At 47.9% G+C, this 26,913-nt stretch overlaps 1 protein-coding gene across 1 annotated transcript in view; it reads left to right on the top strand.

Moving 5' to 3' along the window:
- LOC141050999 (uncharacterized) overlaps positions 1-26,913 on the top strand; it is a 205,095-nt gene that overhangs the window by 92,097 nt on the left and 86,085 nt on the right. Inside the window, exons 9-13 of the mRNA XM_073547778.1 lie at positions 1,112-1,261; positions 1,391-1,570; positions 1,653-1,776; positions 1,860-1,957; positions 5,472-5,562. Coding sequence (XP_073403879.1) covers positions 1,112-1,261; positions 1,391-1,570; positions 1,653-1,776; positions 1,860-1,957; positions 5,472-5,562 — 643 coding nt within the window. The remainder of the gene's footprint in view (positions 1-1,111; positions 1,262-1,390; positions 1,571-1,652; positions 1,777-1,859; positions 1,958-5,471; positions 5,563-26,913) is intronic.

Here is a 26,913-nt window from a genome sequence, read left to right as displayed (position 1 = left end):
TACACACACGGCTCCGCTCCGTACACCTCGTACACACACGGCCCCGCTCTGTACACCTCGTACACACACGGCCCCGCTCTGTACACCTCGTACACACACAGCCCCGCTCCGTACACCTCGTACACACACGGCTCCGCTCCGTACACCTCGTACACACACGGCCCCGCTCCGTACACACACGGCCCCGCTCCGTACACACACGGCCCCGCTCCGTACACACACGGCCCCGCTCCGTACACCTCGTACACACACGGCTCCGCTCCGTACACCTCGTACACACACGGCCCCGCTCCGTACACCTCATACACACACGGCTCAGCTCCATACACCTCGTACACACACGGCTCCGCTCCGTACACCTCGTACACACACGGCCCCGCTCCGTACACCTCGTACACACACGGCCCCGCTCCGTACACCTCGTACACACACGGCTCCGCTCCGTACACCTCGTACACACACAGCCCCGCTCCGTACACACACGGCCCCGCTCCGTACACACACGGCCCCGCTCCGTACACCTCGTACACACACGGCTCCGCTCTGTACACCTCATACCCACACGGCTCCGCTCCGTAAACCTCGTACACACACGGCTCTGCTACATCCACCCTGTAAACCCCTCCTGACCCCACACAGAAACTTCCCCTCATCCAGCACCATGACAACCAGCACAGCAGAGTCCTACATACACTCACTGAGGCCCCTGATCATGTGACCCCTGACTCCTCCCCTCCTTTGACCTCATCCCAGGTCCTGTGCGCACAGAGCAGCCATATATGTGGTGTGCGGCTCTGCAGGTGGAGGTAGGTGCTGGAGTCCCCATTACTGGGCTGCACAGGGGGCAGTAACCCCTCCATTCCCGGAGATAGCGCCCCCTGCATGTGGAGGTAGGTGCTGGAGGTTCCCCATTACTGGGTGCAGGGGGCAGTAACCCCCTCAGTGCTGAGCCTGGGATAAATCTCTGTGTGTGCCTATAATGGGACTGTGTGTTATACTGGGGGCAGGACGGGGCCATGACTGGATGTAGTGATCATGTGAAGCCGGTAACAGCTCTGGAGATTTCTTACACGGGATCTTTATGATGTTACATTGTCATCTCCCCATTCAGGTCCCTACAATATTGGATCCTCTCAGTGGAGATCTTCTATATCAGAGAATTCTCCTGAGTGACCCTACAAGGATGGAGAGGGACAGGGACAAGATGGCGGAGAGGATATTACACCTCACCCTAGAGATCCTCTTCCGGCTTACTGGAGAGGTGAGAGATTATGATGATGTCACATTACATCATTCTTATCTATGGGAATAACAGATGGACAGAACTGGAGAGGTGAGGACTCTGGAAATGTCTGTAGTGAGATTTATTAATGTGTCTCTCCATAACCAGGATTACACAGTAGTGAAGAAGACCTCTAGTGGGCGCTGTCAGGACCCTGTGTCTGAGGGATGGAGAAGACCCCTGAGCCCAATCACAGGGCCTCCACCTCACCCCCTGATACATGAGGACATCAATGTCCAGAAGATCCTAGAACTCACCTACAAGATGATTGAGCTGCTGACTGGAGAGGTGACACTGCTGGGAATGCTGGGACATTATACAGTAACGCTATGGAGGGATCGGGGGATGACGGTATCATTGTATGTGTCAGGTTCCTATAAGGTGTGAAGATGTCGCCGTCTATTTCTCCATGGAGGAGTGGGAGTATTTAGAAGGACACAAAGATCTGTATAAGGACGTCATGATGGAGGTTCCCCAGCCCCTCACATCACCAGGTAATAGACAGGACTAAATACACTCGGCCTATAATTATCTGTATGTACAGAATGAATTCAGTCCCTGTATGTGTTTCCTCCAGTTCTATCCAGTGAGAGGACAACACCAGAGAGATGTCCCCGTCCTCTTCTTCCACAGGACTGTAAACAAGAAGATCCCGATGTTCCTCAGGATCATCAGGTAGATGGAGAGAAGGTGTCTATGATGTGTAGGTGGCTGTGAAGGTCTTGTGCTCAGTCTCACTTTATCCACCAATATTATACACTGAACGGTCGATTTATTAGAGACTGAAACTTTTCTAATATAACCTTCCGTGAATAGAAATGTGACCAGTGACTCCAGAGTGCAGCAGGAAATCCAGTGATCACTTTTCTGTGCACATTTGCAAATGTGAATGTACATAAAATGGGAACATAAAGTGATGTGATCGACTTTTGAACATTTATTACATACAATGGTGTTGAGATTATACTGAGAATTTTGGGAGTGAGGAAATACATCCTGCAAAAGCAGATCCTATGAATACAAAGAGCTCATCAATTAACCCCGTTGTATCTAATTTTGACCATAATGACCAAGACAATTTTTTTTAAAGTCTGACCACTGTCACTTTATGAGGTAATAACTCTGGAACACTTCAAGGAAGCATGGAACTGTGATTCTGAGGCTGTTTTTTGACATATTGTACTTCATGGTAAATTTTGGAAAATTTTGAAATTTTCAAACTTTGAATCCTTATTCCCTTAAATCTAGTAAATCATATAGTTATGTCACACAAAATAATTAAATAATTGTGACACCCCTTTAGGGCTACCACTGTACCCTAGGTGTTATGGAGGGTCTCACCTCTTTCATACGCAGTGCCTCCACCCGAATCTTGATTGGAGCTCTGTCTCTGGGCTGCAGAAGAACAGTTATCTTCTGCCAGGGGATGATTCGGGAAACCCCTGCCACAGCTCGGTACACACTCAGGAAGCAGGAGTAAAAGAGTTTAACAGATTTATTGCTATAAAGCAGAATTGAGGTGGGTTTAAAGGAATAAACATACAATGCAATTAACTGTCCTCTATAAGTCATATACACATCACCGTCTAATTAAACTCCAACCCTGCAAATATAATGTGGCAAAGTCCCCCTCTTCTGTATTTACTCAGTCCAAACGTTGGGGCCCAGTTGCCGCGGATGTTGGCGCACAAAGTAACAATCGTGGGTGCACTCAGATGAACATTGATGTCAATAGTTTATGTTGCCTTGTACTCACTATAATTAGTGCTCATAGAACCACAAGTCTCATAAAGGCACTCACTGTGTCTCTAATGACCGGAGGATTCTTTGGACTTCAGCTGGGGGCTGCAAGATTTAGACCATTATCCGATGGGAGTGCCGGTCGGACTCTCTGGATCTTTGCTCTCTCCAGCAACACAGGCATCTCTGCGGGGTCCCCCACACTCTGCAACTTAGGGGAATCAAGATCCACACCGCTCTGTCTCTCATAACCAGCAGCAGCCACGTTCTCTCTCCTCTGCACATTTCCTTTCACTTTCTCCACAGCGTCCTCCCCCAAGTCCCTCCTCCTCCCTTCTTCTATCATCTCACTGGAACAAGGATTCCTGGGAGTTGTTGTCTTCTGCCACTCAGGAGAAAAACGATTAGTGTCTGTAGGTCCCTGTTTAACAGCCACTGCAAAACTCTTCTTAGAGTGTGTAAGCTCCAGCTTGCCGGTAGATGCTCTGACAGTTCCCTGTGCAGGTGTTACATAATATTTCACACATGTCTACTTTACAGCAGCACAATTTTTGAAACATTTTTTTTTGTTAGGAAGTTATAAGGGTCAAAAGCAATTTCTCAATTTTCCAACAAAATTTACAAAACCATTAAAATTCACATTTATTTTATTCATTTATATAGCGCCATTAATTTCACAGCGCTTTACAGACATTATTGGCACTGTCCCCGATGGGGCTCACAATCTTAGTTCCTTATGAGTATGCCTTTTGAATGTGGGAGGAAACTGAAGTACCCGGAGGAAACCCACGCAAACATGGGGATAACATACAAACTCCATGCAGATGTTCTCTTTGGTGACATTTGAACCCAGGACCTCAGCGCTGCAAGGCTGCAGTGCTAACCACGGAGCCACCATGCCGCTCCATTGAAGTGACTTTGGGGGCCTATATGACAGAAAATACACAAAAGTGACACCATTCTGAAAACTGTACCCCCTCAACATCCTCAAAACCACATTCACAAAGTTTAATAACCCTTCAGGCTCTTCACAAGAAATAATGGAATGTGGATGGGAAAAAACCAACATTTTTACTTTTTTCACAAAAATTTTCATTTAGCCATAAATCTTTTACTTTTACAAGACAGCAGGAGAAAATGGAGCCCAAAATTTGTTGTCTAATTTCTCCTGAGTACGCTGATGCCCCATATAGGAGGGAAAACTACTATTTGGGCACACAGCACGGGAAGTAGCACCGTTTGATTTTTTGAACGCAAAAATAGCTGGAATCATAAGCGGACACAATGTCGTGTTTGGAAAGCCCCTGATGTGTCTAAACAGTGGAAAAACACACACACACACACACACACACACACACACACACACACACACACCTGACCCTGTTTTGGAAAATACACCCCGCAAGGATTTTATCAAAGGCTATAGTGGGGATTTTTAACCCAAAGGGACTACACAGAATTTGATAACATTAGGTCACCATATTGAATATGTTGTCATTAGTGTTTAGCGCAAGTGCTCAATACTCAAGTTTGCATCGAGGTGCTCTGGTATGCACCAAGAATCACGGGTGCTCGAGTGACCCCAATGCAAACTCAAGTTCCGAACTCTTGCACTCAACACTAGTCATCCATCATCGTCATGTTTTTTTTTACTTTAGCTAAAACACAAATGCTAACACTAACCCTAGCTTAGCCCAAAGCCTAGCCCCATCCCTAACCATAGCCTAACCCTAATGGCAAAGAATGAAAGAAATAAAAATTATGAATGACACATTATTTATTGGCTTTTGATCACTGTGATAGGATTTATTACAATGATTAAAATGAACCAATGAAAACAATCCCCGCTGTTGCTGGGTGCTGGTCAGCAGATCTCGGCAGGCGCAATGCACATGCGCCCACCATTTTTGTTTCCATGAAGTGTTTGCAGAGGACCGGGGATGGAGCTGGAGGGACGAGGTATGGTGGAGGTGCCGGGGTGGGCTTGGGGACCTCATTTCTCTCTCCTCTGATATGTATATCAAGAGAGAAATGTTTTTAATAGCGTGCAAACTTTTGTTTTAACGTGATCTCCGTTGTTCATTGAATAATGGCGATCACGTAATCAGGGACCGGAAAAAAAATGGCCCTGATCATGCGCTCTCTAGGGTCTTAGCTATCCCCAGAATTGACAGTGAGATCCAATGGGCTACTAGATCGGTGTCTCTAATAATTTGGCCATTCAGTGTATGTTTTATTCTTGGTGGAGGTGACAGGATGAAGCTGATCATAAACATTAGATGTCAGAATTTTCTCACAATTATCTGGTTATGGAGACTGCTGGTTAGTATTAGGAATCGACAGGTTGGATTTATACAGGAGACCTGCCGCTATTTCATCTGCTCTGTTCTTCTAAATCATTTGACACGACTTTTCCGTCTGTCTATGACGCATACATTATTGCTTTCAGGGTGAAGATCTGCCCCATATTAATACTACAGAGACATATGTGAAGGGTGATGAGCGGTGTAAAGAGGAGATTCCTACAGATAACCGCACAGGTGAGTAGTAACCACTAAATGCTGAGAAGTCACAGATTCTTCTCAGTAACCGGATTGTAGAAATATGTGTTGGTCTTTTTAGGGTTTGTAACACAGGATATTAATGTGTGATTGGACTGGTATAAAAAATTTGATAGCACACATTTTAGCTTACTAAATTAAATAGTGTTTTTTTCACATAAAAAATGCAGAGCTCCATAGGTGACATAATTTGCAGTATACAGAAGAAGAGCAAATGTGATTGCAGGTTTTGGTCTCCTGAAGTGCTAAACAATATTGCTTCCACTCCTGAAAAAATGAGGTAAAAAAACAATAAAATTGTACCAAATATCAGCTCACCAAGCAAAAACCAATCCCTCATACAGCTTCAATGAAGGAAAAAGATGTTATGAGTCTCAAAAAGTGGCAACCGATACCAATTTGTTTTCCTCTTTACAAACTTACACGTTTTGTATCTCTGTGATTGTTCTGACCTGGAGAATGAACTCAAGACCCAAACAGCAATGGCAAAATAATTTTACTGTTTTAGTATGTTGCATTAACCCTTAGATCAGGGGCAGACGTCCTGGATAAAACCATCCTTCAGAGAGAATCTGAATGGATTTTCAGGTTGCAGTCCCTGTCCCCAAAAGCACTTGATGAGCAGTTGTGCTATACCTGCTTCCTGTGACGACACCATGAGCATTCCGAAACCAATAGGCACTCTAATAGGTTTTCATCCTTGGTTGTAAGAACTACTGCGTATGCCACCGGGCTGAGTGGTAATCCTATTATGAACTTTAACTTGAAAGTATTAATACACCATTTTGTGTTACCTATCAAAAACCGCTGTATACCGTCGTGTACCACTCTTACCATTCCTGGCATGAAGTGATTTTTATTAAACATCATTATATAGAGAGAAATTTACTACATTTATCTAACTCACTAACGTAAGAGAAAACAACTATGCCATGAGTCTGGCAGGATATACAAGCAGCAGTGGCATTACATAGCAATTGCGTTCCACTGTGGAATTCAAGGGTCAATACTTGTAACGCCACATATAGCCGGTCTTCCCTGGCATGGAAGTGACATCAGGACATGGAGAGATGTGTTCCTGCGTGGAGCGCAGCGATTATCGCAGCCCCTTCCGCTGAAGTCCCCAGGCATGCGCAAATGGAGTGTGGTGATTATCACTGCTCTTCTCCTGACATCATCGCGTGACCTCTATGCTTTGGTAGGGAGATTCCCTGCCCGCGCATGCGCGCTTTACAACAAGGAACAAAGGAGACCTATGAGACATGCATGATATTTAACATGGGGGAGTGTGATTATGTTATGTCCTTGATATGGATCCATATTTAAAATCTACACCTGACACATACCAGGCACATCAGAATGAGCCTGTGACCGCTTATCATAGCCTGTGACCATCTACCTTACCATCTACCTTTATCTGCATCAAGCCTCCTGATGAAACTAACAGATGGCGAAACGCATCAAGGCAAAGGAAAATTATGATAAGTTTACAATTACCAATTTCTTTTAGGTGGTTTATTCATGATTGATATGTAGGTATATTAATCATTTTATATAAACGCACTTATAGCCTTCTACCCTATTTTGTGCCATATATATATATATATATATTGTGGGGATGTGACTCGCTTAGGTGCAGCGGGAGACAAATATGAGACAGGTTCTTCAACAGTGCTTGCGGTTTATTCACGTCATAAACGCACAAGGCAGCGTAACACCAAAAAGTAGCCTTTAGCTCAGGCAAAATAACACAAAATGTCCGTGGTTGAGGACTCAGAGCAGGAGTCTCAGCACACATGGGAGGCTTAGTCCTCCCCACACACAGCTCCCTGGTTCAGGAGCAGTTGACATTATAAGGCTGTAGCCACACCCACGTTCCCAGCAACAACAATAACCATATCTGGTATGCTTTACTTATGCCTTACATTATAGAGACAAGCCATTTATGAGGCACATATCTCCCATCGATTACACGACCCTTAGCCCTGCCACAATATATATATATATATATATATATATAACTTATCAATTTGACCTAATCTCACCCTCTTCCTCTAATTTTCTGCTATATTCATAGGACAACATTAGGGTGAGTTAGGGAGAGCCATCGTTGAGAGGGCGAACCACATCTCGTTTTGTCTAGGATGCCAACTTCCGCGGTTAGGTAGTATCATCATTAATCAACTCATTACATGTTTCCTGGTGGTGTCTGGTGTATATACCGTATATACCCGTGTGTAAGCCGAGTTTTTCAGGACATTTTTTTGTGCTGAAAACGCCCCCATCTGCTTATACACGAGTCACTGTCCCAGAAAGCTGGCGGGGGAGCGGTGGGGCACAGAGCCAGGAGCCGGCGAGGAAGGGGGAGCAGCGGGTTACAGAAACAGGAGCCAGCGGGGGGAGGGGGAGCGGCGGTGCAGCAGGTCACTGAGCCAGGAGCCGGCGAGGAAGGGGGAGCAGCGGGTTACAGAAACAGGCGCCAGCGGGGGAGGGGGAGCGGCGGTGCAGCAGGTCACTGAGCCAGGAGCCGGCGAGGAAGGGGGAGCAGCGGGTTACAGAAACAGGCGCCAGCGGGGGAGGGGGAGCGGCGGTGCAGCAGGTCACTGAGCCAGGAGCCGGCGAGGAAGGGGGAGCAGTGGGTTACAGAAACAGGCGCCAGCGGGGGAGGGGGAGCGGCGGTGCAGCAGGTCACAGAGCCAGGAGCCGGCGAGGAAGGGGGAGCAGTGGGTTACAGAACCAGGAGCCAGCGGGGGAGGGGGAGCGGCGGTGCAGCAGGTCACAGAGCCAGGAGCCGGAGCCAGCAGCTCTTCCTGCAGAGCGATCATGTGGTACCATTCATTAATGTAATGAATATGCACGTCTCTCCACTTCCATAGGTGTGGAGTGCATATTAATTATCTTAATGAGCGGTGCCATGTGATCGCTCGGCGGGAAGAGCTGCTGGAAGCCGGAACGAGATGCAGTGCCACCGAGGGCGCGTAGGCAAGGTAAATAGGATGTTTTTTTTTCTAACAGGAATAATGCATAAGGATAGGGGATAAGGAACCATGCATTCAAGGAGAGGGACTGGGGAGCCATGCATACAATGACAGGGACTGGGGAGCCATGCATACAATGACAGGGACGGGGGAGTCATGCATACAATGACAGGGACGGGGGAGCCATGCATACAATGACAGGGACGGGGGAGCCATGCATACAATGACAAGGACGGGGAAGCCATGCATACAATGACAGGGATGGGGGAGCCATGCATACAATGACAGGGACGGGGGAGTCATGCATACAATGACAGGGACGGGGGAGCCATGCATACAATAACAGGGATGGAGGAGCCATGCATACAATGACAGGGACGGGGGAGCCATACATACAATGACAGGGACTGGGACAGGGACTGGGGAGCCATACATACAATGACAGGGACGGGGGAGCCATGCATACAATGGCAGGGACTGGGGAGCCATGCATACAATGACAGGGACGGGGGAGCCATGCATACAATGACAGGGACTGGGTAGCCATGCATACAATGACAGGGATGGGGGAGCCATGCATACAATGACAGGGATGGGGGAGCCATGCATACAATGACAGGGACTGGGGAGCCATGCATACAATGACAGGGGCGGGGGAGCCATGCATACAATGACAGGGACTGGGTAGCCATGCATACAATGACAGGGATGGGGGAGCCATGCATACAATAACAGGGACGGGGGAGCCATGCATACAATAACAGGGATGGAGGAGCCATGCATACAATGACAGGGATGGAGGAGCCATGAATACAATGACAGGGACGGGGGAAGCCATACATACAATGACAGGGACTGGGACAGGGACTGGGGAGCCATACATACAATGACAGGGACGGGGGAGCCATGCATACAATGACAGGGACGGGGGAGCCATGCATACAATGGCAGGGATGGGGGAGCCATGCATACAATGACAGGGACGGGGGAGCCATGCATACAATGACAGGGACTGGGTAGCCATACATACAATGACAGGGATGGAGGAGCCATGCATTCAATTACAGGGATGGGGGAGCCATGCATACAATGACAGGGACTGGGGAGCCATGCATACAATGACAGGGACGGGGGAGCCATACATACAATGACAGGGACGGGGGAGCGATACATACAATGACAGGGACGGGGGAGCCATGCATACAGGGACAGAGGAGCCATGCATACAATGACAGGGACTGGGGAGCCATGCATACAATGACAGGGACGGGGGAGCCATACATACAATGACAGGGACTGGGGAGAGATGCATACAATGACAGGGACGGGGGAGCGATGCATACGATGTCAGGGACTGGGGAGCCATGCTTACAATGACAGGGATGGAGAAGCCATGCATACAGTGACTGGGACTGGGGAGCCATACATACAATGACAGGGACTGGGGAACGATGCATACAATGACAGGGACAGGGGAGCGATGCATACGATGTCAGGGACTTGGGAGCCATGCTTACAATGACAGGGATGGAGAAGCCATGCATACAGTGACTGGGACTGGGGAGCCATACATACAATGACAGGGACTGGGGAGAGATGCATACAATGACAGGGACGGGGGAGGCATACATACAGGACAGGGAGCCATGCATACAATGATAGGGACTGGGGACCCATGCATACGATGACAGGGACTGGGGAGCCATGCATACAGTGACAGGGACAGAGGAGCCATACATACAATGACAGGGACTAGGGAGCCATACATACAGTGACAGGGACTGGGGAGCCATACATACAATGACAGAGACGGAGGAGCCATACATACAATGACAGGGACTGGGGAGTCATGCATACAATGACAGGGACTGGGGAGCGATGCATATGATGACAGGGACGGGGAGCCATGCATACGATTGTAGTAGGGGCCGGGCTAGGGGGGTGGACCACTGCTTACCAGACGAGGCAAAGATGAGACGGAGACAGCTTCCACTTGTAACAGTTCCGGATTTATTTGTCGTCCTCCTGACGACCACCAAACACGCACCGCAGCTTCTTTACACCACTGTATCGCCAGGCTCGGGTACCTATTCTTCAGCTCCAGTCACAGTAACGCACCCCGTGGATCTTTCACTGGGGGCTGTCCTAGACCAATCTACCCCCAGCGCTTCACCTGCCCGAGATCATCTTCCAATCGGTACCCCTGGGGCCTCGTCTGTCTTGCGGTACGTCGAGTCAGGGTCTCCCCCCCCCCCCCCCCCGCTGCCTCTTCTCCTTGCCTGTCCTGCAGTCCGTTGGGTCAGGGCCACCCCCCTGACTGTCTCTCCTTTGTCCGTCCCCCTGGCTGAGCTCTTCTCACTTTCTCAGTCTTCTTCTGAGCTCCTCCTGGGACTAAACTCCCCTGGAGCCCTGCCTTCTTCTATTTATCCCCTCTCTCACAGGGGAATTTCCCACCCGGGCTCCTATCTCCCCGCCCCCCATGACTAAGCAGATTCCTAAGCCCTAAGCTCATGTTAAGTCCTGTACTACTCTCCCCTGCCATCTTGTGGTCATTTCACGGTACTGCACTCCCTTTTCTGTCTTTCCCTGCTGTTACCATTCTAATCTGTCACTAGTGCACAAACCGTCCCCTCCTTCTGCCAGTCACGTCTGTCCGTCAAGTCACCTTCCCCACACGATGATAGGGACAGGGGAGCCATACATACAATGACAGGGACGGAGGAGCCATACATACAATGACAGGGACTGAGGAGCCATGCATATGATGACAGGGACGGGGGAGCCATGCATACAATGACAGGGACAGGGGAGCCATACATACAATGACAGGGACGGAGGAGCCATGCATACAATGACATTGACGGGGGAGCCATGCATACAATGACATTGATGGGAGAGCCATGCATACAATGAAAGGGATGGAGGAGCCAAACATACAATGACAGGGACAGGGGAGCCATGCATACAATGACATTCACGGGGGAGCCATGAATACAATGACAGGGACAGAGGAGCCATGCATACAATGACAGGGACAGAGGAGCCATGCATACAATGACAGGGACAGGGGAGCCATGCATACAGTGACAGGGATGGAGGAGCCATGCATACATCATGCAATGTTGCAAAAGATGTTGATTGTTCACAGTCAACTGTGTCTAAAATCAAGACCAAATACAAACAACATGGGAAGGTTGTTAAAGGCAAACATACTGGTGGACCAAGGAAGACATCAAAGCGTCAAGACCGGAAACTTAAAGCAATATGTCTCCAAAACAGGAAATGCACAACAAAACAAATGAGGAACAAATGTGAGGAAACTGGAGTCAACGTCTGTGACCGAACCGTAAGAAACCGCCTAAAGTAAATGGGATTTATGTTGTGAACTCTCTTTCTGGCCTCCCTCTGGTGATTACTGAAGGTGGTGGAGCTGGTCAGATTGACAGAGGGGTTGTGAATTCTCTTTCTGGGCTCCCTCTGGTGGTTACTGGAGGTAGTGGAGCTGATCTGATTAACAGAGGCTTGCCACCTGGTAATGTGGATGACAATTGGAGATCTGGGGCTTCTGATTGGGATTTAAGACAGCTGACTCCCTCTATCCCTGCTGGTGATTTTTTTTCCTGTGCCTTCTGAGGTCTGTTGTCTCCTGCTCTGTCCCTGCATGGTTCAGCTAAGTGGTTCATTTGCTATTCTGTTTGCATTAGATCTGTTTTTCTCTATCTCTGCTATGTGTGGGTCAGCTAGCTCTGGCTGTGGCTGTGCTGAATCACCGCCCATATGTTACTGCTTGTGCCAGTTTGTTTTGTCCCCTGTTATATTGGTCTCTTTGTGCTTTGCTTTCAGAATATACCAGAGTGCGCTGATGTAGAGGGGGCGAAGTCGTGTGACTTCAGTGTTTTTTGTGCATCAGGCGTGTTGCACTTTTTGCAGGGCTTTTTGCGTGATTGCAGACAGTGTCTTTCCTTTCCTGTCTAGTCAGTGTGGGCCCCATCATTTGCTCAGTCTATTTTTCTGCCTGCATTTGTGTTTTCATCTTGTCTCACCGACAATATATGTTTCGGGGCTATGTATTCCTTTGGGGTCTTCTCCGGGGCAGTTTAGATTTCCCATTTCTTGCTTTAGGCTTAGATAGCTCTCCGACTGTGCCGAGGCGTCTAGGATCATCGTAGGTACGCTCAACGGCTACTGCTAGTTTTGTGGATAGGATCAGGGGTCTGCAATCCACTTAGTTACCAACCGCTCTGGTTTTCTGTGGTGTAGCCTGGGCCTGCTATCCTCCTCGGTGACCCATTCATAACAGAATCACCAGCCTTACTGTAGACTCTAGGGTACTCTAAAGAAGGAAAGAATTTAAAAAAAAAAGTGTCAGAATTTTTTTATATATATTTTTTCCTCTTTTTTTTTTTTCTTGGGCTGTAGGAGGATATTTTTTGTCTAAATGGAGACTAAGCAATTGTCTGATCGTGTTGAGAAGCTTTCTGCTGAAGTGCAGGGAATTTCTGCCTATCTCGCTCAATCATCAGCTGTTGAACCAAAAATCCCTACTCCTGATGTGTTTTCTGGGGATCAGTCTAAATTTTTGAATTTTAAGAATAATTGTAAACTATTTTTTGCTTTGAAACCTAACTCATCGGGGAGCTCTGTGCAGCAGGTTAAAATTGTTATCTCCCTGCTGCGCGGCGATCCCCAGGATTGGGCTTTTTCTTTGACACCTGGAGATCCTATTCTGGCTAATGTGGACGCATTTTTTCAATCCTTGGGGTTGTTGTATGATGAACCTAATGCTATTGATCAAGCTGAGAAAACCTTATTGGCATTGAACCAGGGTCAGGATTCTGCAGAGTTATATTGTCAAAAATTCCAAAAGAGGGCGGCCCTTACTAAATGGAATGACGATGCCCTAGCAGCTCTCTTTCGGAAGGGTTTGGCAGAAACCGTAAAAGATGTTATGGTGGGATTTCCTGTTCCCTCTGGTCTTGATGACTCTATGTCATCGGCCATTCAAATTGATCGGCGTTTACGTGAACGTAAAACCACTCGAGAGGCGTTGCCGCCTTTCGAACAAACTTCTGAACCTATGCAATGCGATAGGGTTTTGTCTAGGGCGCAACGTCAGGAGATTAGAAGGCGTAATAAGTTGTGTTTTTTCTGTGGGGACGCTTCTCATACTATTTCTGTCTGCCCTAAACGAGAAAAGCGTTTTGCTCACACATTTGTAGTGGGCAGTGTACAGCCTAAGTTTCTTTTGGCAATTACCCTGATCTGCTCCTTGTCTACATTTTCCGCTAAGGCTTTTGTTGATTCAGGAGCAGCTTTGAATCTGATGGATTTGGACTTTGCTAAACGTTGTGGTTTTCCCATGATACCCATGCGGACTCCTATCCCTTTGAGGGGTATTGATGCTATTCCTTTGGCGGAGAATAAACCCCAGTTTTGGACCCAGGTGATAATGCAGGTCCCCCCGGACCACCACGAAAATTGTACATTTTTGGTGTTGCACAATTTGCATGATACTATTGTTCTGGGTTTTCCTTGGTTGCAAACTCATAATCCTGTTTTGGATCAGAAATCTGTGTCTGTGGATGATTTTTCTGATGTATTTAGTGAGAGTAAGTCTGCGTCTTTGCCTCCTTATAGGAGTTATGACTGTGCGATTGAGTTAATGCCCGGGTGTAAATTTCCCAAGGGTTGGCTTTTCAACTTATCGGTACCCGAACATGATGCTATGCAATCTTATATCAAGGAGTCGTTGGAGAAGGGTCATATTAGACCATCCTCTTCACCTTTGGGTGCTGGGGTTTTTTTTGTGGCCAAGAAAGATGGTTCATTAAGGCCATGTATTGACTATCGTTCCCTTAACAAAATCAGTTAAATATCAGTACCCGTTACCCCTGATTTCTGATTTATTTTCCAGAGTTAAAAGTGCCTGTTGGTTTACCAAACTTGACCTCAGGGGGGCGTATAATCTTATTCGCATCAAGCACAGGGATGAATGGAAGACGGCGTTTAATACTCCAGAGTGACATTTTGAGTATCTGGTGACGCCTTTTGGGCTCTTTAATGCACCTTCTGTGTTCCAATCTTTTATGAACAATATTTTCCGGGACTTTGTGGATAAGTTTTTGATCATTTATCTGGATGATATTTTGATCTTTTCCAGTGATTGGGATTCTCATGTGGAACATGTCCGGACTGTGATCTGGATTTTGAGGGAAAATTCTCTGTATGTTAAGAGATCGAAGTGCCTCTTTGGTGTACAGAGTATTTCATTTTTGAGATTCGTTTTGTCCCCGTCTGCTATTGAAATGGACCCAGCCAAGATACAGGCCATTTATGATTGTGTTCAGCCCACTTCTTTGAAGGCTCTCCAGAAGTTTTTGAGTTTCTCTAATTTCTACCGTAAATTTATAAGTAATTTTTCTGGTATTGTTAAACCACTGACTGATGTGGCCAAAAAGGGCGCTGATGTGGTGAATTGGTCTCCAGAGGCAGTTTTGGCATTTCAGGAGCTTAAGCGGAGATTCATTGCTGCTCCCGTCTTACGGCAACCTGATGTTTCACTCCCATTTCAGGTGGAGGTAGATGCTTCTGAGATTGGTGCAGGAGCCGTTTTGTCTCAAAGAGATCTAGTGACTTCTAAGATGAATCCCTGTGCCTTCTTTTCTTGAAAATTCTCCCCATCTGAACGTAACTATGACGTGGGGACTCGGGAATTGTTGGCCATGAAATGGGCATTTGAAGAGTGGAGACATTGGTTGGAAGGAGCTAGACATCAAGTTGTCGTCCTCACCGACCACAAGAATTTAATTTATCTTGAATCAGCCAAACGCTTGAATCCTAGACAGGCTAGGTGGGCCTTGTTTTTCACGCATTTTAATTTTGTGGTCTCTTTTCTTCTGGGCACTAAGAATGTTAAGTCGGATGCCCTTTCTAGGAGTTTCTTTGCGGATTCTCTTGATGTGACTGAGCCTACTACCATTCTAAATGAGGGTGTAGTTCTTACCGCCATCTCGCCTGATTTGAGACGTGCCCTGGAGGAATTTCAGGAGGACAAACCTGAACGTTGCCCTATGGGAAAATTGTATGTCCCTGATCAGTGGAGGAAAAGAGTAATGTCTGAAATTCATTGCTCTGCGTTGGCTGGTCATCCAGGTATTTTTGGTACCAGAGATTTGGTGAGTCGGTCTTTTTGGTAGCCTGCCTTATCTCGTGAAGTCAGGAATTTTGTGCAGTCCTGTGGGACTTGTTCTCGGTCCAAGCCCTTTTCTCATTCTAGTGGGTTGTTGATGCCCTTGCCGGTGCCCAGGAGGCCATGGACCCATATCTCAATGGATTGTATTTCTGATCTTCCTGTCTCTGAGAATGACAGTTATCTGGGTGATTTGTGATAGATTTTCTAAGATGGTCCATCTTGTACCACTCCCAAAGTTGCAATCTTCTTCAGAGTAGGTGCCCTTGTTTTTACAACAGGTGGTTCGGTTGCACGGGATTCCTGAGAACATTGTGTTGGACAGAGGAGTCCAGTTTGTTTCAAGATTTTGGAGAGCTTTTTGTTCCAAACAGGGAATTCAGTTATCTTTCTCCCCTGCATTTCATCCTCCGACCAATGGGCAGACTGAGAGACCAAACCAGACTTTGGAGTCCTATTTAAGATGTTTCGTATCTGCTGATCACGATGACTGGGTCTCATTTTTGCCCTTGCCCGAATTCGCGCTAAACAATAGGGCTAGTTCTGCCTCTTTGATGTCGCCCTTTTTCTGTAACTTTGGGTTTCATCCTCGATTTTCTTCAGGGCAGGTGGAATCTTCGGAAAATATTGGATTCTCGTTTGGCTAGACGGAGACTCCAGTACTTGGTTAAGTGGAGGGGTTATGGCCAGGAGAATAATTCTTGGGTCTCTGCTTCTGACAGTCATGTCGAAAGATTGGTTCGTGCTTTTCACCGGGCCCATCCTGACCGGCCTGGTGGCGTGGATGAGGGTTCGGTGACCCCCTCCTCAAGGGGGGGGTACTGTTGTGAATTCTCTTTCTGGGCTCCCTCTGGTGGTTACTGGAGGTAGTGGAGCTGATCTGATTAACAGAGGTTTGCCACCTGATAATGAGGATGACGATTGGAGATCTGGCGCTTCTGATTGGGATTTAAGACAGCTGACTCCCTCTATCCCTGCTGGTGATTTTCTTCCTGTTCCTTCTTATGTCTCCTGCTCTGTCCCTGCATGGTTCAGCTAAGTGGTTTATTTGCTATTCTGTTTGCATTTGATCTGCATTTGATCTGGTTTTTTCTATCTCTGCTTTGTGTGGGCCAGCTAGCTCCTGCTGGGGCTGTGCTGAATCGCCACCCATATGTTACTGCTTGTGCCAGTTTGTTTTGTCCCCTGTTATATTGGTCTCTTTGTGCTTTGCTTTCAGAATATACCAGAGTGCTGATATAGTGGGGGAGAAGTCATGCGACTTCTGTGTCTTTGTGCATCAGACGTGTTGCACTTTTTGCAGGGTTTTTTACATGATTATATAAAACAAAACCATACGGAACACAAACATAAAGACCCCAGAAAAGTCATGCACTATGTAGTGCTGACTGAAAGGGATCATGGATGGACACTCCTGCATAGCATATTACACCGAAAAAAATGGAGTACACGTCCAATGTAGATAGAAATACAATTTATTTACCACATCAAAAATTAATTATGACATAACAATGTATAAAATACACGAATAAAGGATCTGGTAATAGAAGCTGCTTTTGTCCAGAACAAAATATATATATATAAAGTGCTTAGTGCATGCAATAATGATGGGCCAATTATTAAGAACTCTAAAGTTAGAGGAGGTCACAAACGGGTGCGCAATCTGAATGAAAAGACCTCAATCATAATCAAGCAATTGTGCCTACCCATGTTCAATCAAACAGGACAAATGCAGCGCCGCCACCGACGCGCGTTTCGCCTCTTTCTCAGGGTGCGGTGATGTTTTGTGTGGTGGATCAGGGTTAAATACCCTGTCAGCAGGTGCTCATTAACGGCGCATGTATCTGGTCCTGCGTCCAGGAAATTGCATCACCAACGGCGACCAACATGGCGCCGCGTGTCAGGAGACGTCGCATTGACGTCACTGGCACGCAAACGTCATAACAAGGCGCCACCGGCAATGCTCCAAAAGACACAGACCGCAGACATGCGCACTAAAGCACAGAACCAGCGGACAAACCCGGATGAGAAGGGGAGAAGTGTAGATAGTGACATATTATAAAACTGTGTATATGATATCAAAAATACTGTGTATATCTTATATACTAATGTATATGAATTAATCATGATAAAAGAAAAAAATAAATAATAAATAACATCACAAAAGTGTGTATTGTGAAGATTGTGACATTATCAAAAATATACATATTAAATATATAAACAGTGTTGAATCAAAAACATGAATATATTACACAAATGTGCACAATTATAATGAATGAAAAAATAAAAAGTGATAAATATAATCTTTCCGCTTCATCACACCTTGATTCGTCCTTGGAAACATGGATCATGATCCACCCAGATCTTCATCACTCAAACGTCATGATGATGCAAATCCAATCACGAGACCATACTAACATAGGGATACAATACAAAAACAATAAGTAACCAAAGCAAAGAAGATTAAAACAACACAAAACACAAGACAATTTATAAAAATGAACTGAAACTCAAATTCTCATTGAGACCTGCCAGTGTCACGGTATCTAGTACCGTGATCCATCGGCATTCCCTCTGAGTTAACGCACACTTTGTATCACCACCCCTTATTCCTGCACGGATCCTGTCAATACCCCAAGCTCGAAGACCACTCGGATCACATTTATGTTTCAAGCGAAAATGTCTAGGAATGGATTTGAGGCTGTTTAAATCTTCCACTTCACGTGCGGCCATGATATCTCTAATGTGTTCACATATGTGTAGAGTCGGTGGTGGGCCGAGCTGGGGGGGTGGTCCCTCTTTCACTACCGCGCAGAGATGACACAGAGACAAGATGGAGGCAGTTACTGGGTACAACAGGTCCAAGTTTATTTCTTTACTTGCCGTTCACCTAACGGCCTCCGCAACACACCGCACTTCTCTTCACTTGTCGGCTCTTCGATTTCAGAGCCGTTTTCACACTGTCACCAGGGACGTATTTGTACGTACCGTCCCTCCTTCAGTGTTTGACGTTCCTGACAGGTCCGTCACTGTGGCCGCCCTAGGCCCATAAACCAACAGCGCTTCCACTGGTCAGTCGTCGTGTTAAATACGGTATCCTGCACCCACTGCCACGTCTCTTCTGCGGTACCTTCCTGTCAGGACCACCCCCCTGACGTTCTCTCTCCTCAGTCCCCCTGGTCGGATTCTCCTCAGAGCGCACAGACTGCCGCAGTCTTCCTGTCACCTGAGCTCCCCCTGGGGACTGGAACCTTCTGGAACCCTCCCTCAATATTTATAGCTCTCCCGGTTCCTTGAAACTGTCACTCTAACTGTCACTCCGCCCCCCATGACCAACGGTTTCTAAAGCCCTAAGCTGATGTCACGTCCTTTGCTCACACTCCACCCTGCCATCTCATGGTCATCCCAAGGTACTGCACGTCACCTACACTTTCCTAGCTGTTTCCCACTATATTACTGACACCTACCTAAACTGTGCAAACCTATCTTTCTCCATTCTGACACGTCCGTCCGTACGTCAGGTCACCTTCCCTACACTCCCCCTTCCTTTGTCCATTGTCCTCGACAATCGTCAACCCTGCCTTCGTCGTTCTGAAGCTACACCTACATCCTGTTGTCGGACCAGCTGTTGAGCCACACCCACTATCTGCGGGGGCCGAACCATACTGGGAGCACTATGCTCTGAGCAGCCTACCGCTACTCACCAGCGCGCACGCCACATGACAACGTCTTTCAGATTGGGCTAGGTACACCCATATTCTCTTTATGGCGTGTACCTTCCCCTACTGTCACCTTCCACTATCCGGTACGCCATGATCGAGGCCTCACACCTACCAGATCATTACCAGCGCCCACCTTCCTTCTTTGGGGGTGTCCGTGGTATCGGGGACCTAACCTAGGACGGCTGTCTTTCCTACGTCATCCATCTTTTACCTTTCTTTTCATAACAGGTCATGGTCGGCGTCCCGGTCTCCCAGACCTTCTCAACTCGTAGACCCCTTTCGGATCTCAACTCTTCCTTTTGGTCCCTCGGACCTTCCCGCACTCGGACCTGTTGCATTTTACTTATGCATATTATACATCAAACAACTCTATAATATCACAAGTACCCATTTTTATAATTTTTTTTTTTTCATTTTCTCTTGCTTTTAAAACCAAAATATAACATAACATTGCATGTCTTCTGTCCTCCTCCCCCCTTCCTGGGACCTGGACACTCCTCCGCTTTCCATATCCCCGTTCTGTCAGGTAAACATATTTTTGTATATAAAGAACATAGAAAGAAGAAAGAAAGAGAGAGAAAATAGTTGCATCAGTTAAACAACAACAAAACTTTTTTCTAAATGCAACTGTCCTTATAATCTGCACAACGGTGTATCGAACTCCTGACAGTCTATACCACTCTCAATGGACAGAGGTGAGGGCTCCACGGGGATACTGAGGGTGTCCATTCAAGTCCTCTTATTTTCCATGACGGCCTCTCCTTGAGTGTGGAGCAGGTTCCACACTTCCTGCTCCCGGGCCTTTTTCTTCCTGATCACCTCCGCTTCCCACACGGAGGGAACAGCACGGGCCCTGGAGTCCGGTGGGCGGGACTCCGCTGAAAAAGACCGCAAGACAGAAACGGCCAAAGATTTCTGCGGCCCAGCAGCCGCTGGGGTCAGGTGGCAAATGGAGACAACCGGGTCCTCGGGGGCTGGAATCACAGGGCCCGCTAAGTCGGCCGCAGCCGACTCCAGCAGCGGCATAACCGCGGCCTCAGGACAGGCCGCATCCACTACTTCCAACGGAGCCGGAGTAACGGCCGATTTCAACGATGCAGCTGCTATTAGCAGGGAAAGCACAGACTCCGGGCGGGGTAGTTCGGGGACATGAGCGGGGTCCTCACTCAGCTCCGCATACACCACGGGGCCCGTGGTAACTAGGCCTTCCGGTGCGCAGGGGGCCGCGTGCTGCAGCAGAATGGTAGGGGCCGCTTGCGGAGGCACTGGTTGGGCCGGGGGTACTCTCACCTTCCCCGGCGCTGCGGCCTCCGTCCCATCATCACGCGGTTTCCCCCGCAGCCTCCGTTCCTTGCTCCACTGTCCTGCGGGCCTTGCCTCCGGACTCGGGGGCTCCGCTGAGAAGTCCTCTGCTGGTATTGGTGGCAGCCGTTCTCGCTGACTCCCCTCAGGCTCCGCTCCCCGGCTCAGCATCCCGCTGCCTGCCCATAAATCTGAAGATGACTTCTGGTGCAGCTCCATCTCTCGCCGCCATTGCCACTCTAGGCGGCCGATGCCCCGACACCCGCAGCATCTCATACCGTCCGTTGGGCAGCACTCGAATGGCGTCAGACAGCCGCAGCCAAGTTTTTCTTCTGTGCCACGCCTCCTGCTGGGTGGGGCGTTGGCAGACCTTTCCACCCATCTGCCAGGGTCAAATATATGGAAACGTCGGTCTCCGGGCATATATTGCTTCCTTTTGGGGTACGTTGGAGGGGGTCCCAGTCCATTCTGAACAACTGCAAACACCCGGACCTCTCCTCTGCGCTGAAGTAATACCGCCATCTTGGGCAGAATCAGCTACTGCCTTGGATCCTCTGCAAGCAACACAGATCCGACACAGCGTCCCAATTTGTAATCCACAGGTCAGTAATTGGTAGTCCACAGGTGTTTATAATCCGAAATAGAGTAGTCCAAGTTTTCCTCAGTCCTTCAGTTGCAGGCCTGCCGCAGAAGATAGCGTATTAGCGGCGGCGATCCTGCCGACTACGCCAAATGTAGAGTCGGTGGTGGGCCGAGCTGGGGGGGGTGGTCCTTCTTTCACTACCGCGCAGAGATGACACAGAGACAAGATGGAGGCAGTTACTGGGTACAACAGGTCCAAGTTTATTTCTTTACTTGCCGTTCACCTAACGGCCTCCGCAACACACCGCACTTCTCTTCACTTGTCGGCTCTTCGATTTCAGAGCCGTTTTCACACTGTCACCAGGGACGTATTTGTACGTACCGTCCCTCCTTCAGTGTTTGACGTTCCTGACAGGTCCGTCACTGTGGCCGCCCTAGGCCCATAAACCAACAGCGCTTCCACTGGTCAGTCGTCGTGTTAAATACGGTATCCTGCACCCACTGCCACGTCTCTTCTGCGGTACCTTTCTGTCAGGACCACCCCCCTGACGTTCTCTCTCCTCAGTCCCCCTGGTCTGATTCTCCTCAGAGCGCACAGACTGCCGCAGTCTTCCTGTCACCTGAGCTCCCCCTGGGCACTGGAACCTTCTGGAACCCTCCCTCAATATTTATAGCTCTCCAGGTTCCTTGAAACTGTCACTCTAACTGTCACTCCGCCCCCCATGACCAACGGTTTCTAAAGCCCTAAGCTGATGTCACGTCCTTTGCTCACACTCCACCCTGCCATCTAATGGTCATCCCAAGGTACTGCACGTCACCTACACTTTCCTAGCTGTTTCCCACTATATTACTGACACCTACCTAAACTGTGCAAACCTATCTTTCTCCATTCTGACACGTCCGTCCGTACGTCAGGTCACCTTCCCTACATATGTGAACACGTAGTTCGCGTGTTGTAAGTCCCACATATATTAACCCACATGGGCATACTGTATAGTACACCACGTATGTGGTACTGCAAGTGATGTACTCCTTGATTTTAAATTCACGACGGCCATCAGATGACGTGAAAGACAACAATCTCCTCAGATTTTTACATGCCAGACATCCACCACATGGAAAAAATCTATTTTTGGGTGTACCCACTTGAAAAGGGTCTGGTTTCTTACAAACATAATGACTTTTAACTACCCTTCTATGTCAGACACAAATGATATTCTTAGGTGACTGGATGGTCTGTTTGTGGATGCGGACATTACTTTAGTGACAGCTGATGTAGCATCGTTGTATACCAACATTCGCCATGAGGATAGATTGAGGACAGCCAGATTTTTCCTTGAAACAAGCAATTTAGATCCGGACATGCTTGAGCTGGTGTTGGAGTTGTTGGAGTTCGTCCTTACCCACAATTTCTTTACTTTTAAGGATAGATATTTCTTACAGAGGCGGGGCACTGCAATGGGGGCGGCGTGTGTGCCGTCTTATGCAAATTTATTTTTGGGATACTGGGAACGTGAGATTTTCTCGGATGGCTCACACGCTAATCCCTAAATTGTAGGATGGTTTAGATACATTGATGACATCCTTTTCATCTGGCAGGGCCCTGTCTCTGAGTTACATGATTTTGTGTGTGTGGGGGGGCTGAACCGAAATGACTCCAGCATCCATCTCTCGTATGTTTTCCACCATCGTCAGAACATTTCTTGATGTGATGTTAAAGGTACAGGATGATGGTTATATTCATACGGGTCTATATAGAAAGGAGACCTCTGTGAATGCCCTCTTACATGCATCATCATCACATCCGCATTCCACGATTAGATCAATTCCAGTTGGACAATTTCTTCGTGCCAGGAGGATATGTACCACCGAGGCTTTATTTGAAGCACAAGCTGTGGATCTTGGGGAGAGATTCTCCCAAAGAGGTTATAGTGGGAGATGCATAAGGAGGGGATACTGGAGAGCTAAAAAAGCTTCTAGGACGGATCTTTTGGCAAACAGGGGGAGAACACCTAAAAGTGAAGGAGAGGTAAGATATCTCAACCTATAATCATAGGTGGGACATGATGAGATCAATCCTGAATAGACATTGGGCTGTCCTAAAAACTGATCCTATTCAGCTATTCTACGTGAATGTCTTCCTGAGTGCCCCCTTATGACTGAGCGGAGGTGCAGTACCCTAAAGGACATGCTGGTTAAAAGTCATTATGTTTGTAAAAAACCAGACCCTTTTCAAGTGGGTACACCAAGAAATGGATTTTTTTCCATGTGATGTCATGATCACGTGTGTCAGGACGCAGATGTTTCCGCTGGGCGAACCCATAACACACGTGACCCTGGAAACACCGCCTCCAGTGGGGCGCATTTAAATAATAAAACGTGCAGGTGGATACGCCGCCTCCACCTGGCGAATTTGGGAATTACACGTTATAAATACATTTCTGGAAACACCGCCTCCAGTACGGCGAATTTAAATAATAAAGGGGGAACCTGGGAAACATTAACAGTGGTGGGCCCTGCGATAGGGAAAAGGGAATTGGAGACCTCCTGAGCTCCCCTGAGCCAGTGTCCCTACACTCCTGACATTCCCTATGCCGGTTTCGCACCGGGCGCCGCACGCGTACCTCAACGCCCTAGCTCACCCTGACCCTAAACCCTCACTAGGGAATAGGTCGGTGCGGAAACTAATCCCACCACTGCACTAATAACACACATGAGGGAAAGAGACAATACAGGGGAAACACCACTTAGCTTTGCTTTGTTGCGTACGCTCCCAGCAACAGAGCCCACCACCTGTGTGCATCTTCTCCTCCACCCTGATCCATCACCATAACCGGATCCATCACCATTGTGCAGCCTGGGAGCAGAGTCCATCACCACTTGCAGCAGTCCAGTACACAGAGTCCCAAGATGAGTCCAGCCTCTGCCAAGAATCCAAGCACGCTCGAGTCCAGTTCTCAGCAACCAAGTCGAACATGCTGAGTGCAACTCTCTTCCAAGTCGCCACTCCTCCAAGCCATGCCCGCACTTCCCGCCGACACCATAAACTGCGACTCCACCAGGCCATGCCAGTCCTTCCTGTAGACACCATTAGCTGGCACTCATTCTCTCTGTCTGAATAGCACAGGACTCCTCTCCAGCTCCATCCTTACACCAGGCTCTCCAACAACTCAGAAAGAAATATCACCAGCGGTGAGTGAACCCCCTAAGCACACCTTTATAGGGAGTCACACCTGATCCCTAATTAAGTGAACATTAACCTAAACCTATGGTGCGATACCGCTAACCACCACCGGGGACAGTCAAAACACCTTTTAACTCAACCAAAGTAAAAAAAGTTCACTTTGTGCTTTTTGTGCTGTTCCATGCATGTTTCTAGTTAAAGAAATGTATTTATGTTTTTTCGCTTGTCTCTGCTGCCATCTACTGGCCAGACCATTTAGTTCCTCGGTCTTTCCTTGTTCAGCCTATGGGGAGGGGCTTCTCTTCAGCCTCTTCTCTTCCTGTTTGCTCAGTCATCGGCAGACATCTTACCTGAGAGAACTGTTCTCCCTCATGAGCTGAGGAAGCAAAGTCTTTTGACCCGCAAGTAGCGACTCCAGAGACAAGCTCCATGCAAGAGACTCAGTGTAATGTTTGAATCGTTATCTACGGAATAAACCAACATTGTTCTTCATCACAACGCGTGTATGCTTATCTGAGAAGCTGCTAAGGGTCATGTCTGCCTCGCTTATTGGATACACAAAGGTAGGAACTTCTCTCACTTACATGTCTGCATACCTTTAATCGCCATTAAGTGGGGACAGAACAGTCAAAAGACTAGCTTGTCGGCCCATACAAGTCAAAAGACTAGCTTGTCGGCCCATACAAGTCAGAAGACTACTTTTAAAGCTCATAAGCAGCTAGAAAACCTCCTTATAGCCCAGCACCCCAGCTACAGATCTCCATCTGCCCCGTCTCCCTATGTGTAATCTGCCCAGCAACAAGCCTCGCACACCAGTCTGCCTGCAGCAGTGCACGTCTGGACAAGCCTAGAAGTAGCTCCACCACCTGCCACATCTTGCAATAACTCTGCTCGTACTGTTAATGAGGACTGTCTATGCACCTGCTGTTTCCTTCTGGCCACATCGCTCCTAAAGGCCTGCAGTACTCCATACCTCATTACCGCGCATCAGCGATCCGCGAACCCCCAAGTTTCGCCAAAGCCACTCTGGGAATCTCATCCGGGACCTCCCGCAGAGCCGCACAGCGATTTTCGGACCCCGATTCAAAAGTTGAATTTTTTAAAGAGACAGTACACCTTTATTCAAAATGGCCGAAAAAGACCTCGGACAGGTCCCTACTGATGAAACAGTGCAAATACAACCTGATACCGTCCACGATGAAGCCCAGGAGGCAGACCCCACATCTCAAGCAGACCAAGTCACCCGACCAAAACGTTCTGCCAAACCAACTATAAAGGTGCTTGAAAACTATCACAATATGAAAGATGAGCTATGTGATCACCTGGAAGAACAGTGGGAATGCGTCACCTCTTATATGTCAAGACTCGAATCCTCATCAGGCAACGCCGCAAGCTTGCAATCCGTCATGGAGCGGCTGAACACCGCCCATGAAAGGTACAAGAGACTATCAGCAAAGTACATCGCTCTTCTAAAAGATTTTAATTCTGATGAAGCTCTTCCAGACCTCAGTGAGGCGCTAGAGACGGATAAGGAGAGAGACGCCAAGGTCCAACATGCCATAAACAAGGCTGAACACCGTATCTCTCACCTGCAAGAAACCAGGTCACACCGATCGACCTCGTCTAAACGTTCCTCTCGGTCATCCAGGGCATCGTCCTCAAGAAGTTCAACCATGAGCGACAGGATACTAGAGGCCCGCATAAAGGCAGAGGAATCCAGAGTGAGACGTTCTTTCACTGAGAGAGAAGCTAAGGCAGAGGCAAAAAGGGCAGAAGCAGACATGGAAGCAAAAAGGGCAGAAGTGGAAGCAAAAAGGGCAGAAGTGGAAGCAAAAAGGGCAGAAGTGGAAGCCAAGAGAGCAGAAGCAGAAGCGGAGGCTCAGCTGAAGATTCTTCGGTCACAGATGGAAGAGGAGGTCGCACTAGCTAAAGTGAGACTACTTGAGCAGGCGTTGATCCAAGGTCCTGATGCAGCTAACTTGCCACCACTGGAATCAGACGATCCAGTCAATCGCACGAAAGACTATGTACTAAACCAGCTACCTGTAGCAACCCCGGTCTACAGTACCGTCCAAGTCGACGACACCAAAATCTCCAACGTACTCCCAGAGATACCTTCTCAAACACAGTCACCACAAGATGGCAACCAAGTGTTTCCTGACCCACCTTTACAGCTCAAGCGGTATTCGTCAGATTCTTCAAGGGCTAAACCACAGCTCAACCCTGCAGCAACATCATTCTATCCGGGAACAGCTCATCCATTCACACCAGGCGGCCCATACGCCCCAGGGGCATCACGAGTCGTCGTGGCAACGAGTGGTGAGAAGTCGGATATGTCCGAGTTCGCCAGGTTCATGGTGAGCAGAGAGCTAA

Source organism: Dendrobates tinctorius, unplaced genomic scaffold, assembly GCF_039654945.1.
Source record: "Dendrobates tinctorius isolate UK_male_01 unplaced genomic scaffold, ASM3965494v1 ptg000155l, whole genome shotgun sequence".
In the NCBI taxonomy this organism is placed as follows: domain Eukaryota; kingdom Metazoa; phylum Chordata; class Amphibia; order Anura; family Dendrobatidae; genus Dendrobates; species Dendrobates tinctorius.
Note: the sequence above shows the minus strand (reverse complement) of the source record. Positions and strands in the feature narration are given on the sequence as shown.